This window comes from Notamacropus eugenii, chromosome 6, assembly GCF_028372415.1.
Source record: "Notamacropus eugenii isolate mMacEug1 chromosome 6, mMacEug1.pri_v2, whole genome shotgun sequence".
NCBI classification, from domain to species: domain Eukaryota; kingdom Metazoa; phylum Chordata; class Mammalia; order Diprotodontia; family Macropodidae; genus Notamacropus; species Notamacropus eugenii.
In genome coordinates, this window is record NC_092877.1 from 173,016,316 (window position 1) to 173,031,244 (window position 14,929).

Sequence of the window (14,929 nt, forward strand, 5' to 3'; positions counted from 1 at the left end):
CAGTGTGGTTCCCTGGAAAGAGTGCTGAACTTGGATTCTGGGCTCAAATCCTACTCTTTCACTTACTTCCTGTGTGGCCTTGGCCAAGTCACTTTATGGCTTCAGGCTGTTTTCTCATTTGTAAGAGATGGTCTCCCTTCCAGCTCTAAATCTATGATCCTTTGAAGTACTGTAAATGAGTTGGGGGCTCCAAGACTAGGGTTAGGTGATTAGTAGGGAAGAAATGTGGAGAAATATCCCAGGAATATTTCAGCCCTCAGCCTTTCTTCTCCGTCGGGCTAGATCCTTCAGTGCCTGAAGAACTTTCCTTTAAACCTGACAAGGTGATCTCAGCTCCTCAGCTTGCTCCCACCTTGTGTAGTCACGCCCAGCTAAATGAGGACACAGAATTTCCCAGGCGTGTCCTCTATTGGCAGACAAATGAGGAAGCAGCAGTAAGAGAGGCTGAGAAGTTCTCAGCCGAGGAGGTGCTGCCTGCCCTGGGTCGCCCGGGATGGAAGGACGCGGTGCGGGCTTCCTCCAGTGTGCATGTGAGCGGAGGCTGGCCAGTGGCTGAGGAGAGGACTCGGCTCGGGAGGGAAGTGGGACGTCGGGAGGGCTCCGGCACGGCCATCCTTTCAGTGGAGGTTCCGGAGAGCCCGGCTCCACTGTGGGTGCAGGTAGGTGCCACCTAGAGTAAGAAACAAAATTCCAGGAAGGGCATTGTCCCGGGCGCACGCAGCTCACAGCCGCTCACCAGTGATATTCATTCTATGTCGGTGGGAGTCGGAACTATCGGAAGGTTTGGGGGGCATTCTGGGGTGAATCCTACCCACATCTCTTGGGGAACCTGGAGCGAAGCGGAGGAGGAGGAGGAGGGATGTTTGAGCCAATTTTGTTTGGGTGGGGCATGTAGTAACACAATCCAAACCTTGATTGGAGGGGAGAAGATTTCTTATGATTTGGATATATGTTGATGGCGGGGTGAAGAGAGGAAAAGAAGGGAGAAAAAAACCTCCTAGGCGGAATCTTATTTATGGGAACTGTTAGGTACTTAAGGTGGAAACACGCGTAAACATTTATCCCCAATGCGTAATGCAGCATGTTGGACCTAGCGTTCCCTAGGAGGAGAGGGCTACTCAGAATCTAGCTTTGCCTTGCACATCTTTTCTCCAAGAAAACAGAGGCTGTCTTCCAGTTGCAAACATTGTCACCCCTGGTTGTTTCTCTGGGCCCCCATCCTTTGGCTTCGACTACTTCGTGGAGATCCCAAAGCCTGAAAAGCTGAGTGACTCCAGGTTGCTGCAATTAGCTTTCAAGAACACCCTGCTCTATCTGTAGCCCAGTATGGTGATTCTGTCCTGGCTTCTTCCCGGTTTCATCGTGACTTTTCTTCACTTTGCCAGAGCAGGTGAGTTTAACTTAGCAAATAAGCGTTAGGGAGTTGCCTTATGTACCTTGCCTTTCAGAATCTCTCCACCTCCTTGAATTCTAAGATTGTCCCATGACAGATCTCCATCAATTAGAACTTTGAAGAGAAATCTATACTGAGCAAAATTCTGTGTGATTGCAGATTCTGAAGTTAGAGACTTTAAAAATAGCTTAATCCAAGCACCTCATTTTACTGATTAGAAAACTAAGACCTAGATATCTTAGATTTGTCTTAGCTCACAAAAGTAATAAATAATAAAGCAATAATTCAAACCCAGGTTTTCTGGTCGTCCAATCGGGACTCTACATTCCACCCTGAATTGGGTTCCAATCCACCTGGAGACAGAGAACTTGGATTTGAATTCTTGCATGTTAGAGAAAGGATGCTTAATGTTAGAGGGGTTTTTTAAATTACAAATTCTTCTATTCACTCACCAAAATAATAGATCTTATATTATTAATATGTACTATGTGAAGTCAGCCAAGCTGTTGAGATCACATGTTGAAAGCTATAGTATGAGATTTATAATATGCTTAGGAAAACATTAATGAAAATCCTCTCCTACTATGTCAGACCCTATAAGAGGTTAAGTGAAATGAATACATTTGTGATCTTGAGAAAGGTTAAAGGAAGTATAAAATAGAAGTGGTTAGTTTCAGGAAATTCAGGAATTTACAAAAATGACCTTTAAAATGTACTAACTGGGATTTGAGAGGTCCAATTTGTGGAGAAAACAAAACAAAAAGAAGCCTTAGAATTTGACATAATAAAGTACCCAATTGTGAGGAAGGGGCATAGAAAAATAGACTGTTTGAAAGAAGGTATGGTTCATCAGTAGATTAAATTTTGAGCCAGATCTGAAAGAGGTCAGAGAATTATCTTGACAATATGAAAGACAACAGGGAGATAATGGTACATATGGAAGTGAGAGGAAGTAATTGGTGTATATCTGGCATCTTTGAAGAGCTTCAGGATTTCATGCACCTAACTGAAGCTTCCTCTACAGATCTGTACACTGTCCTTATTTTCAGACGTTCACTTTGTTTAACTTTAGCTCTGAATGATCATAAACCAAATAACACATATTGTCAGCTTCCCAGAGAACCCTTGTATTGACTAAAGGGTCAAGGGAAGGCTCCTAAGGTGATTGAATACTTGTAGAATGAATAAAAGAAAGAATGAAGAATTTTCTTTGTATCTCACCCTTTGTTTTTCTCCCCCTTTCCCAATAGAGAAATGCAAAGTCAGCAGAGAAAGTCAACATTTTGTGGCAGGGCAGCCTTTTGCTCTTTCTTACACAATCATAGAAATGAATGGGAATGTGACTTGCTATAAAAATTCTAGCAAAACTCCAATAACTCCAGACAGAAATTCTAGAGTCCACCAGTATCTGGGTTGGATTTTATTTCTTCCTTTGACATTGGAAGACTCAGGAATATATCAATTTGCCATAAGGTGAGTTTGCAGTTTAAAACAAAAAAAAAAAAAACGCACTCAAAAGATGCTGTATTTGTCCTATTGTAGGAAAACTCTACTTAAGTAGAGAAAATGAGATGATGAATTGAATGTTGTATTCTTATTATTGTGGTATAGTTGAGTTGAGATCATGAGATCCAGAACTGGAAAATCTGAGAGAGTTCAATCCCAAGTTGACAAACTGATTTTTTATCTAAGAGTTTGTCAATTTGGCAATTGGAAGATGTTTTCTGTAGAATCAGTGCTATAAATATTGATTAGATTCTACTGTAGACCATCCCAAAAGCCAACTCAACCATTAATAGAGCTGTACTGCACTTTGATGCTATAGTCAATCAATCAATAAACATTTATTAAGTACGTACTCTGTGCCAGGTACTGTGCTAAGTGCTGGGACCACAAAAATAATCAAAAGACAATCCCTGCCCTCAAGAAGCTTACTGTCTAATGAGAGGGACAACAAACAAACAAGCTAGATGCATGATGAATAGGAAATAACAGAGGGGAGTCACTGGAATTGAGAGGAGTGTTCAAAAGCTTTCCTGTCAAAGATAGGATTTTAGTTGGGACTTAAGAAAGGCAGAGAAGCCAACAGGTAGAGATGAGGTAGGAGAGCATTCCAAGCATGGAGAAGAGCCAGAGAAAATACCCAAAGCTGAGAAATGGAGTCTTATTCATGAAATATCAAAGAAGCCAGTGTCACTAAATCAAAGACACTAAATCAAAGATTTAGTTAGTAGGGAGTAATGTGGAGGAAGATGGGAAAAGTAGGAGAGAAGATTATGAAGCAGAGGATTTTGTATTCAATCCTGAAGGCAATAGGGAGCCACTGCAATTTATTTTGAGTAGGAATTTTAAATGTCAAATAGAGGAATTATTGGAGTTGATTGAATGAGAGCCTGACACACACTTTTGCTTTAGGAAAATCCTTTTGGCAGCTATGAGGAGAAATGATTGGAGAGAGAAGAAGGTGGAGGCACAGGGACCAATTAGGCAGCCTTTGCTGTAGTTTAGAGGAGAGGTGCTGAGGGCCTCAAATGGGTGGTGTTGATGTGATTAGACAGAAGCTGTGGAGGCAAAAATGATAATACTGAGCAACTGAAAGGCCGTGAGGAGTAAAGGAGAGGGAGGAGTTCATGGTGATACCAACAGGTTGCAAACCTGGGAAACTGGAAGGATAGTGGTTCCCTTGACAGAAATAGAGAGGTTCAGAGACAGTGTGAGTAGAAGGAGTAAGATAATAAGTTCAAGATCCAGCTTGAAGTGTCCATAGGTGGCTGGTGATGTGAGACTATAGCTCAGGAGAAAACTAAGATATATAAATATATCTACATAGACATATATTATACATACTCCTACATATAGATATAAAATTGATAGTTTTATACCATACATATTATATAAATACCTATATTATATACATATATATATATACATATACATATAGATATAAAACTGGATAAATAGATTTGGAGTCATCAGCACAGAGATGAGATTGCCCAGATAGAACATGTAGAGAGAGAATAGAAGCTGACCCAGGAGAGAGTCATTGGGTTTATAGTTGGGGACCTGATCCTGCACTGATGAAGCGTAAGACTGGTAGTAAGAGAATCAAGAAAAAACAATTTCTTGAAAAACTCAGAAAGAAGAGAATATTCAGAAGGAGAGGATGGTCAAACATTTTACATGCTTCAACAAGGTCAAGAAAGATGAGGATTGGGGGTGGGAGTAAGCCATGAGATTTAGCAGCTAAATGATCATTGGTATTTTTGGAAAAGGTAGTTTAGTTGAGTGATGAGGTCAGAAACCAGACCAGATTTCTATTAATTAGAGACTTCTTTGTTACAGAAGACAACTGGGCATGGGTTTTTAAATATCTTTTAACTATGACAAGTATGGTGCTCCTCATAGTCGTTTAGACAAAAATTAACCTGGATGGCAGAGATGGCCCTGGTGACCTGTGAGGTCTTTTAAAATTGCAGTGTTTTCTGTGTGCTAAGTAGTCAACAATTATTGATTGATTGATTGGCACTTATGACTGACTCAAGGATTGTGTTATAACTCTGCTGTTTTACTTACAGGAATTTAGGTAGCTGTCAGAAAATCTTCGTGAACTTAACTGTTCAACATAGGAGTAGTGGTTGGTGTGGTGACTCCAGCAAAGACCTAGCAGGGCTAGCAGATAATCACAACCAACAAACAATATATATGGGGACAGCTAGCATTCTTACATGCCATATAGTTACCTTTCCAAACAGTACTTTAAGCCCAATACAGTGGTATAAGGTAAGTGCTAATATTCTCATTGCTTTCTCTCTTCTACTATGTCTACCTTACCCTCTTTTCTAGTACCAAATTTAAGTTTTGAGATAGGGTTGCTAGGGAAATGAAAAGCATAGGATCATAATAGATATCAAATACCTGAAACCCATGTCATATAAAGGAATTCCACTTTTACTTATGGTGACGCAGTATTGGTAAGACATTAAGCATTTAGATCTCCCCCTCATTTAAGATTATTCCTAAGATGCAAGAGATAACACATGGGACAATTTAAACAAAATTGTTTTGAAGAAAGTTGAACCCAACAAGTGTTCTTTTAACAGATGAATTAACATTGTTTAAAAATCATATTTTTCTTCCTTGGAAGCTTAAGCAGTTTAAAGTAGTGAAAAGAACACTGCTCTTTGAGTCAAGAAACTTGGGTTTGAATCTTGACATTAACACGTAGGAGCTTTGTGACCATGGACAGCTCACTTAACTTCTCTGAGTTTCAGCTTCTCCTTCTATAAACTGTGGTTAATAATACCTGCACCACAACCTTTCAAAGTTATTGAAAAGCAAGCACTTTGTAGCCCTTAAATTACAGTGTAAACCTGGTTGGCCACAATAATTTTATCATTTAGTTGTTCAATATTTTTTCAGTTGTGTCTGACTCTTTGTACCCCATTTGGAGTTTTCTTAGCAAAGATACTAGGATGGTTTGTCATTTCCTTTTCCAGCTCATTTTACAGATGAGGAAGTTGAGGCAAACAAGACTAAGTGACTTGCCCAGGGTCACCCAGTTGGTACATTTCTGAGGCTAGGTTTGAACTCAGTTCTTCCTGACTCCAGGACTGACACTGCATCTACTGCACCATCTAGCCACCAATTTTATCATACCTGTGGGGGAAAAAAGACCTTTATCTAGGCTTCCTCTTTCCCCCTTTTTTCCTTCTTGTACATATTAGCACTGAAGGAAACAAGAATATTTTCATACTTTAATATGTCATTGGATCCACCACCTTCTTGATGTAGATACTCACTTGAATGATTGCATTGATCTCTACCCATCTTTTCCATGTAATTCTTGTTCAGGACCTATCTATAAATCCATAACAAGAACTACACCTTCCTCCTGTCATCTCTTGATGTTGCATGGAGAATAATTAGCACACAAGCTACCCATCACTCCCAATGTATGACAGAGCCTTTTTCTCCCCCAGTAATATATTTCTATCATGACATCCTTTATGCCACTTTACCTGGGGAATTGCTCATTTATAATATGTTACAGTCTTTTCTCACCCACCATACACATCTCCATTCACTTTTGTGTGACCTTCAACCTCAGTTCTTTGGGAAATGTGTATTTCTTGTCTTAAGTCTAAAACATCACCATAAAATTATTAACATTAAAGCATTGTTTCATGAAATGTTGAGGTCATTAAAAGAACTTGCTACCATTTCCAAGTGGTGGCTAGGTGGCGTGATGGATAGAGAATTTGGCCTAGAGTCAGGAAGACTCATCTTTCTGAGTTCAAATCTGGTCTCTGACACATACTAGCTGTGTAACCCTGGACAAGTCACTTAACTCTGTTTGCCCCAGTTTGCCCCTAACAAAGTGAGCTAGAGAAGGACATGGCAAACCACCCCAGTATCTTTACTAAGAAAACCTAAAATGTCGTGACAGAGTCAGACACAACTGAACAACAACAACAAATTTTCTAAAGTAGTCTAGCCTTCTCTCTTCCTGCCCTGTTCTGGTTTCACCTCACTGTCTATATGCACTGTCTGTCCAAATATTTCTATTGATGGACAAGTGATATGGGCTGTCTTTTTAACTATACAATACAATCTCAACAAGAGTCACTTCTTCCATAGGATTTTCCCTGTGTGATTATTTAAACCAAAGTCTTTTGGGTGATTATAGATTTCAGATAAAAGACTCATTATTTCGGGGCTTGATGCAATCAACACAGTGCCATCTGTAAACAGGAGCATTTAGAAAGACATCTCTAGGGAATTTCATTCACTTGGACTCTGCACATTGTCCATGACAGTGGCAGACACTTTGAACAATCAAAGATAATTTTGATTGATGATCCTTTAATTATTAATATCAATCCTACTAACCAATCCAATAACCCTAGAGACTTGTTGGCTAGGATTATTACCTTTGGCAAATCTTTCAAAGATTTTTATATAATTTTGGTAGATGCATTGCAGACACCCTGGTAGAAGGGAACCTTTAAGATGTTGATTTACTTTACGAATCAAATGCTTATGTATAGTCAATAAATAGTAAATACAGTGGGCTTGTAATCTTTATGCTTTCAACCGTGTGACTGTAACGATGTAGTTTCCTTTTGTGAAAATCTGTGTGTTCCCTTCTCAAGCCTTCATTAAAATTTCCTTCAATACTTGTATTGGTTATCCACTTTAAAATGCTATAGAGATGCAAAAGTAGGTATATGAGTCAATATTTATTCATATCTCTCAGTCATCTTTTGGAGCAGTAATTTTTTCCCATGTTTTTGTTATCCTTCTTTCTCTTAGGGATCTTGAGAATGAATCCTTTAACATCCTCAACATTGTGTCCCCTCCAGCACTAGTGTCCTATAATCATACTTGGTCTAATCCAGCCACTCTGTTTTCTTTGGTGCCATTTTCACTTTTTCAAAAAGCAAACAGGGGGGTGCAATATTGGATTCCAGTTGCCCTTGAAGGTGAAGAGAGTGTGTAACACAACTTTTTGCAGATATTTTCCATATGTCATCTTTCATGTCCTACCATTCTGAAATGTCTGAGGGATAACTTGACTTAATTGGTCCTTTTGTCAAGCTTTATTGATAATTCCTTTTTCCCTCCACTGCCTCTCTTTGTTTTATGACATTCTACTTTTCATTGTCTTCTGAAACCTTACTCCATAAAATTTTGACAAAGTAGTTCACATTCTAAACCTTTGCCTTTGACTGATATATCTTTCTCCTCGACAAGGAGGGCTGGGGTTGCTTTCTGATGTTGTTTCTAGGGTCTTTAATTCTCTTTAGTATGGCAATTAATTTCCACTGCTTAAATGTCTTTAGGAAATTATTATAATTGATGTTGATTTCTGTTCTTCCATCTACTTTCCATTTTTTTGGATTTACAAGTTGATTAATATAGAAATATCCCCACCTACCACTTTGCACCTCTAAATTCTACTGATTTGTCTTCACAAATTTTGATTTCATCTTCATTTTACAGACAAGGGAGCTAACTGAAGTTCAGAGAAATTGACTTGACCAAGTTCATACATCTAAACCACAAATCCTTCTTTTCTGATTCCAAACCTAAGGCTCTCTCCAATTCCTTGGCAACTTTACTTCAATCTGCCCATTTCTTTTTAACTATCAGGCAATCATAGAATTGTGAAGCAGAAAATGACCCCATATCATACAGTTCAGTACTGTCTTAGTGGTGGGTATGGAGCACAAGTCTTGTAACTTAAGTTCCATTCTATTTTCTTTATATCACATTGTCTCTGTTGTTGACCTTTTGCATATCTTGGTTCAGACTAAGACTTCTTTATGATTATTCAGTCGTATCTGACTCTTCATGAACCCATTTGGGGTTTTCTTGGCAAAGACACTAGTTTGCCATTTCTTTCTTCAGCTTATTTTACAAATGAGGAAACAGAGAAGCACAGTTAAATGATTTGTTCAGAGTCATATAGCTAGTAAGTATCTGAGGCCAGATTTGAACTCAGGAAGATTAATTTCCCTAACTCCAAGTTTGGCACTCCTTCCACTGTACCACCTAACTGCCCAGTTAGCCTCTCTGTATCATATTCTAGCTGTCTATTCTTGTAGAGCATTGTAAGATTTTAAGTAAGGAAGTTCACAGATCTGACTTGTTAAAATAGAAGTGTACCTATTTTCATTCATGAGGTAGCCTGCCATACTGCAGTAACTTTCTGACTTTTTTTTTGTCTTTTCATTCTTTTGTTCATCTACACCATTCCCCTTGACCCTTAACATCAGTACCTTTTTTGTTTTCTGCTAGAGGCTACTGATTGCATGAAATGAGCTTGAATTTTCCTTTTCCTTTCCAAACTTTATTGTTGTCCTGACCCCTGATTCTATGAGCACCTGCCTCATCAAAGGCAACATGAAGTTCCTTCAGGGGCTTGTACCAGCCCCTCTGTCTTAAGGAACCTAGAATTCCTTTCCTCTTGGTACTGAGAGAGTGTCCAATCTTATGTATGACTAGGAATATTGTGTCTTTTACTTCCTTTATGTCGCCTACAATCCCCACTGCAATATTAAATTCTGGTAGTTACTCAATAAATACTTGCTAACCCAAAATTAATTTTTGTATTTAGGAATGTAAGCCTGTTAGAGATGAAGAGAAATATGCTTTTAGCAAATTTGATCTCTATATAAAAAATACATCAACTGAGAGTTCAGGAACGTATTTATGCAGAACAAAGCTAACATACATGGGAAAACAGTATGACATTTTAAATAGAATTTCTACAACTCTATGTAAGTATGATTATATGACCGTCATTTTCTCTGAGTATTTGCAAATGTTTCTAGTACTTGAGATTTCCTGATATCAAGCCTAAATCAGCCTCTGTGCAACTACCACCCATTGGTACTGGTCCTGCCCTCTGGGGTCAATTGGGAAAAAAAATCTAGTCTTTTTTTTTTACATAACAGACCTTTAAATACTTGAAATACCTGAAGATAACTTCCTCCTGAGTCTTCTTTTCTCCTGGATAAACCTGACCATTTCCTTCTGCCAACCTTCATATGATAGGGCTCTTTATCAACCTAGCTATCCTCATCTAGACACTCTTTAACTTACAAGTGTCCTACACCTAGAACTCAATATAATAAGCCATGTGAGGGCTAATGGGAGCAAAATATAGTGGAACTATCCTGACCTTATTCTTGGAAGATTACATTAGCTTTTTTAGCTGCCCTATCCATATTGCTGACTCAATAAGACGGCAGCACACAAAAACTCAAAGGTTTTTTTTTTATAACTGTCTTCTCTCAATGCCCCCCCAATATTATAATTGTGTAGATGATTTTTTGCACTTAAGTCCAAAACACTACATTTATTCCTATTGAATATGTGATTAGAATCAGTCTAATAACCTAGCCTGTCAAGATCCCTTTGGATTCTGACTGTCATCCAGTGTGTTAGCTAATCCTACAAACTTTGCATCATCTACAAATTTTATGAATTTACCCTCGATGTCTTTATCAAAGTCATCAATTAAAATATTTTTAAAATAAAAAGTAAAGCATAGATCCCTAAGGTACTATACTGAAGATATTTTGCCATATTGACATTGAACCATGAATAGCTAATCTTTGATACTGATCTTCCAACCAGTTCTGTATTCACTTTATTATTGTTTAATCCGTATTTCTCCATCTTTTCTACAAAAATTCTATGATATATTTTGCCAAAAGGTTTGCTAAAATAGAATCAAACTATGTCCATAGCATTTCTCTCATCTCCTCTAACAGGTAAATGAGGTTGGCTTGGCAGTACCTATTCTTTAACAAGCCATGTTGGTTCTTTATACTCACATCTTTTTTTATGCTCTCCAATTCTCTTTTACTGATCCATTCTAGAAGTAGTGAGTCTCTGGAACTTCCCAACCCACAGATGTAGTAGGAGACTGCAGCCAGCTTGCTACATCTTCCCCTTCAGGGTCCTAAGAGTACTTCTAAGAGATAGTGGCAGAACATCCATTCCATTGCATTACCGCCAATATTAGTTTCTTGTCCAAGACTTCATAAGCATTAGCAACACTTTTTTAGGTTCTTTCTGGAAGTATCATTTGTGTACCTGTGAATCACTAGAAGTGTTTTTATTTTATTTTGTCTTAGAGCCACCTCCTATGAAGACAGTAGACCTCTTAATTGTGTGGAGTACGCTGTCCTGTAATCCCCTCTAATTAGCCTTTCCTGTTGTATTCAGGTCTTTGGAGAGCAGCTTTGCAACTGATTGTAGGAGTCTAAGAATTGTCTTAGGGGACTGGCCCTGCCTGACCATCTCTGCAGAGCCAAGAAGTGGACCACTTTCTTATCCATCTGTAGAGAAAAAGGAAATTTAGCCTCAGCTCTTCTCTGGCATTAATCTTTGACTATCTTTGCATATTTGTGTTGCGTGTAAATATGTTATGTATGTTTACATAAATATATATTTGTGCTGTATATGTATACATATATATCTCTGTATATGTGTATACAGAAAGATAGAGAGGAAGTTAATATTGGATTGATTCTATTACTTATAACCAATATTTCTCTGTGAATACATTCATTTCCTTACACAGAAAGTCACTCAGTTTCTAAAACACTTAATGGAGGAAGGTCTCAAGTCTTCTATCTGGGCAAGGACCCTTGCTTTTGTTACATAAACAGAAGCCAACTGGAGCATCCCCCCCAAGGGGGGATGAATCTTGAGTCTTTGCCTCTCCTAAACAAATTTGCAGTGATCTACTCAAAAAAAAGAGGAGGGATACAAAACTTGTAAAAACCTATTTGAGATGACTTATGTTTTTCTAGCCAAGATTGCTAGAGACAGCAGGGTTCATGGGGCAGCTGCATTTTTTGAGTTTTAGAGAGGGATATAATCAGACACATCTGAAAGCCAGCTTTCTTTCCCTAGCTTCAGACTGATCCTGAGGATTAGGCCTGCCCACTAATGATGAAGAAATAAGGAGGAGCTGAGAACTATTAACCCGCTTCCTCCTTAAAATGTTCACCAATCAAGTCTGTCTTAAATTTGCCAGGAGAGGGCCATTTGGTACACTGGAAGGCCAATCACAAGGAAAACATTTCTCAGTTTAAAAGACACCTTCACTTTAGCTCTGTCACAGACAGAAAGTAGCCATAAAACTTCTTTGTTACCAGGCTGCATGCCCCTGCTAAAAAAAGATATCTCACTCAAAGAATTGCCTCAGCCTGCCTTTTGTTAAATTTTAGCTGGTACAACATGTGTATACACATGTACACATATAAATGTAACACATTGGTGTAAAATGTTAAGGCTCATTTGTAGAATTTATTAACCATTTTTCTTATAGAGATCTTTATAATTAAATCCCATTATGTTTTTTTTTTAATGCTCCTTTTTTAAAAATCAGTTTTCCCACTTTGATTGCTTTTCACTGCCTCCATCTTTCCAGTTTCATTGGACATAAAGTTCATGACACATGAGAAGCACAATTATAACCCTTCTTTCTTCATTATGCCTGAATGATTCCCTGAACTTAACTTTTTAATATATTCAAGTCCTATATCCTAACAAAAGTCATGGTGATTTGGGGGTACTAGAAGTTGAAATGTGAATTCATGAGCTGGGATTTTTGAAATTATGAGTTTTCTTTAAAGTTCTTAAACATGGATAATTTTTTAAAATTTCCAACAAGATAGCTATGTGTTTATGTTTCTTTCCAGTAAACAAAATAGAAGGAAGGAAAGAACCTGAAATTATCTATCCAAGAAATAATTCCATTGAAGTAAAACTTGGTAAGTAGAATGAAAAACCACTAAATCATTAACTATAGAGACTTTATAAAAAATGCTGCTGTGATGCTATTATAACAATTTTGGAATTCTAGTGATTCTGTATTAGAAGTAAAATTATAACAATGTCCTTGAGAAACTAAAAGTGAAGATCTAGTCAAATGAGGACCTACGAAAAGAATAGGGCAGCTAATTGGTACAGTGGATAGAGTACTAGGCCTGTAGTCAAGAAGACCCCTCTTCCTGAGTTCAAACCCAGTCTCAGACACTTATTACCTTGGGCAAGTCACTTAACCATGTTTGCCTCAGTTTCCTCATCTGTAAAATGAGCTGGAGAAGGAAATGGCAAATCATTCCAGTATCTTTGCCAAGAAAACCCCAAATGGGGTCACAGTCAGATAAAACTGAAACAAATGAACAATATAATTGAGTTCTATGGCGATAAAAAAAGAAGTAGTGCATAAAGTACAGTCTTTCCTACCACTGACATGAAGCGATCTATGTCTGATGACACGCGTTTCTTTCAGTAGCATGGAAAAATTTCATGTATCCGTTATTGGCTCATCATGGCTAACGTCTGAATAAAAATAGACACCAAGCTCTTCAGAAACTGCTTGTACAATAGTAATTGGCTTTTGAAAAGTACTTTTTATCCTGAAAGATCTCAGTTGAAAAACTAAAGAGGGAATATGTACGGCCTTGTCTCAGATGTTGTCTAAATACACTGTCTCAGTTCAGTAGTACATGAAGTTGCTGTGGTCTCTAACATCACAGTAGATTTATCCTCATCCTCATGAGTGAAAAATGCTGTCTCTCTTGAGCAAAGTATACTGAACAAATATTTATCCTGCTTGGGGAAAAAAATACTAGCTATGATAGTTTGAGTTTCTACCTGATATTATAACCTGATAATTCTCACAACCAAAAGCATTGCAGTGAAAGGAATGATCATTACAAAAGATTATTTATTAAACACTCACATAAAGGTTCATAAGTTCATAGGTTTTAAGACTGAAAAGTACTCTAGAGAGCTGCTTGCTTTCTTAAAATCTAAATTCTCAGACAGAGATTTAGTGACACTGATATATCAATGAGCCAAGACCTGTAGGGGCAGAATAAATCCTGGAGGAATAAAGTGAATAAGTAGTGTACCCATCATAATAATCCTTAATATCCACAGTACTTTAAGATTTGAAAAGCATGCTTCCCCCAACAATTCTGTGAGCTAACTAGTATAAAGTATATGAATATGTGTCAATAAGAAATGTTAACTGTATTTCAAACAGTGCTGGGATTTTCCTTTTAAAAATACCATAAATAATTTGAAAGGAATCTTTAAAAAATTCTACAAGACTGCAGCTGATACTGATTTTGTTGCAAGTGGATCCCAACTTAATGGTCATCAATTGAGCAGAGAGAAAGTAGTGTGTTGAGTTTAATTGTGGGAAAGCATAAGTTAGCATGCTTAGGGAATTTTTTTAAAAAATTCTTCAAACCATTAGCAATTGGAGAAATACAAAGTAAAGTAATTCTGACATTCCACTTCATGCACATTAGGTTCACAAAGATGACAAAAGAGGAAAATAGCAGATATTGAAAGGCACTTGGGAAAATCCAATTCAATCCAAGTGTGGATTGTTAGTAGAACTGATCTAGCTATTCCAGAAAATAATTTGGAACTTGGCTCTAAAATTATTAATCTATACATAACTTTTGATTATTAAGCCTATACCTCAAAGAGATCAAAGCAAAAAGAAAAGGGCTCATATGTACACAAATATTTATGGCAAGTTTTTCTCTGTAAGCCCCAAATTGGAAAAAAGGGACACTCACCTATTGGAGAGTAGCTAAACAGAATGGAATTATTCAGCCATAGGGAATTATATAATTGACAGTTTCAGAGGAAATTAGAAATCCCTGTATGAACTGAGGAAAGTAAAGTGAGCAAAACTAGGAAAATAATTCCTATAATCATTAAAAACATCATAGAGAAAAAGTTTTGAAAGACTTTAGAATTTTGATTAGTACAATGAGAAACCATGAATCTAGAGGACAGAACATGAGACATTATTCATCTTCTGCCTAAAGGTTATGTACTTAAAATGCAGAGAGATACATGCATTTTCAGACATAGTCAAAGTGGATATTTGTTTTGCTGGATTGTGTGCAATTTGTTTATTTTTTAATTGTTTAATGGGACTAATGGGAGTGAGTGATTATAAATATTTGCAAAAAAATATATAGA

The 14,929-nt window shown here is 37.5% G+C and overlaps 1 protein-coding gene across 1 annotated transcript in view; it reads left to right on the plus strand.

Moving 5' to 3' along the window:
• Nucleotides 1–406: 406 nt before the first annotated feature.
• The window catches only part of IL1RL2 (interleukin 1 receptor like 2), a 28,693-nt gene continuing 14,170 nt past the window's right edge, over nt 407–14,929 (plus strand). The window contains exons 1-6 of the mRNA XM_072621577.1: nt 407–659; nt 1,157–1,390; nt 2,644–2,866; nt 4,969–5,173; nt 9,513–9,675; nt 12,616–12,687. Coding sequence (XP_072477678.1) covers nt 1,327–1,390; nt 2,644–2,866; nt 4,969–5,173; nt 9,513–9,675; nt 12,616–12,687 — 727 coding nt within the window. The 5' untranslated portion in view covers nt 407–659; nt 1,157–1,326. The remainder of the gene's footprint in view (nt 660–1,156; nt 1,391–2,643; nt 2,867–4,968; nt 5,174–9,512; nt 9,676–12,615; nt 12,688–14,929) is intronic.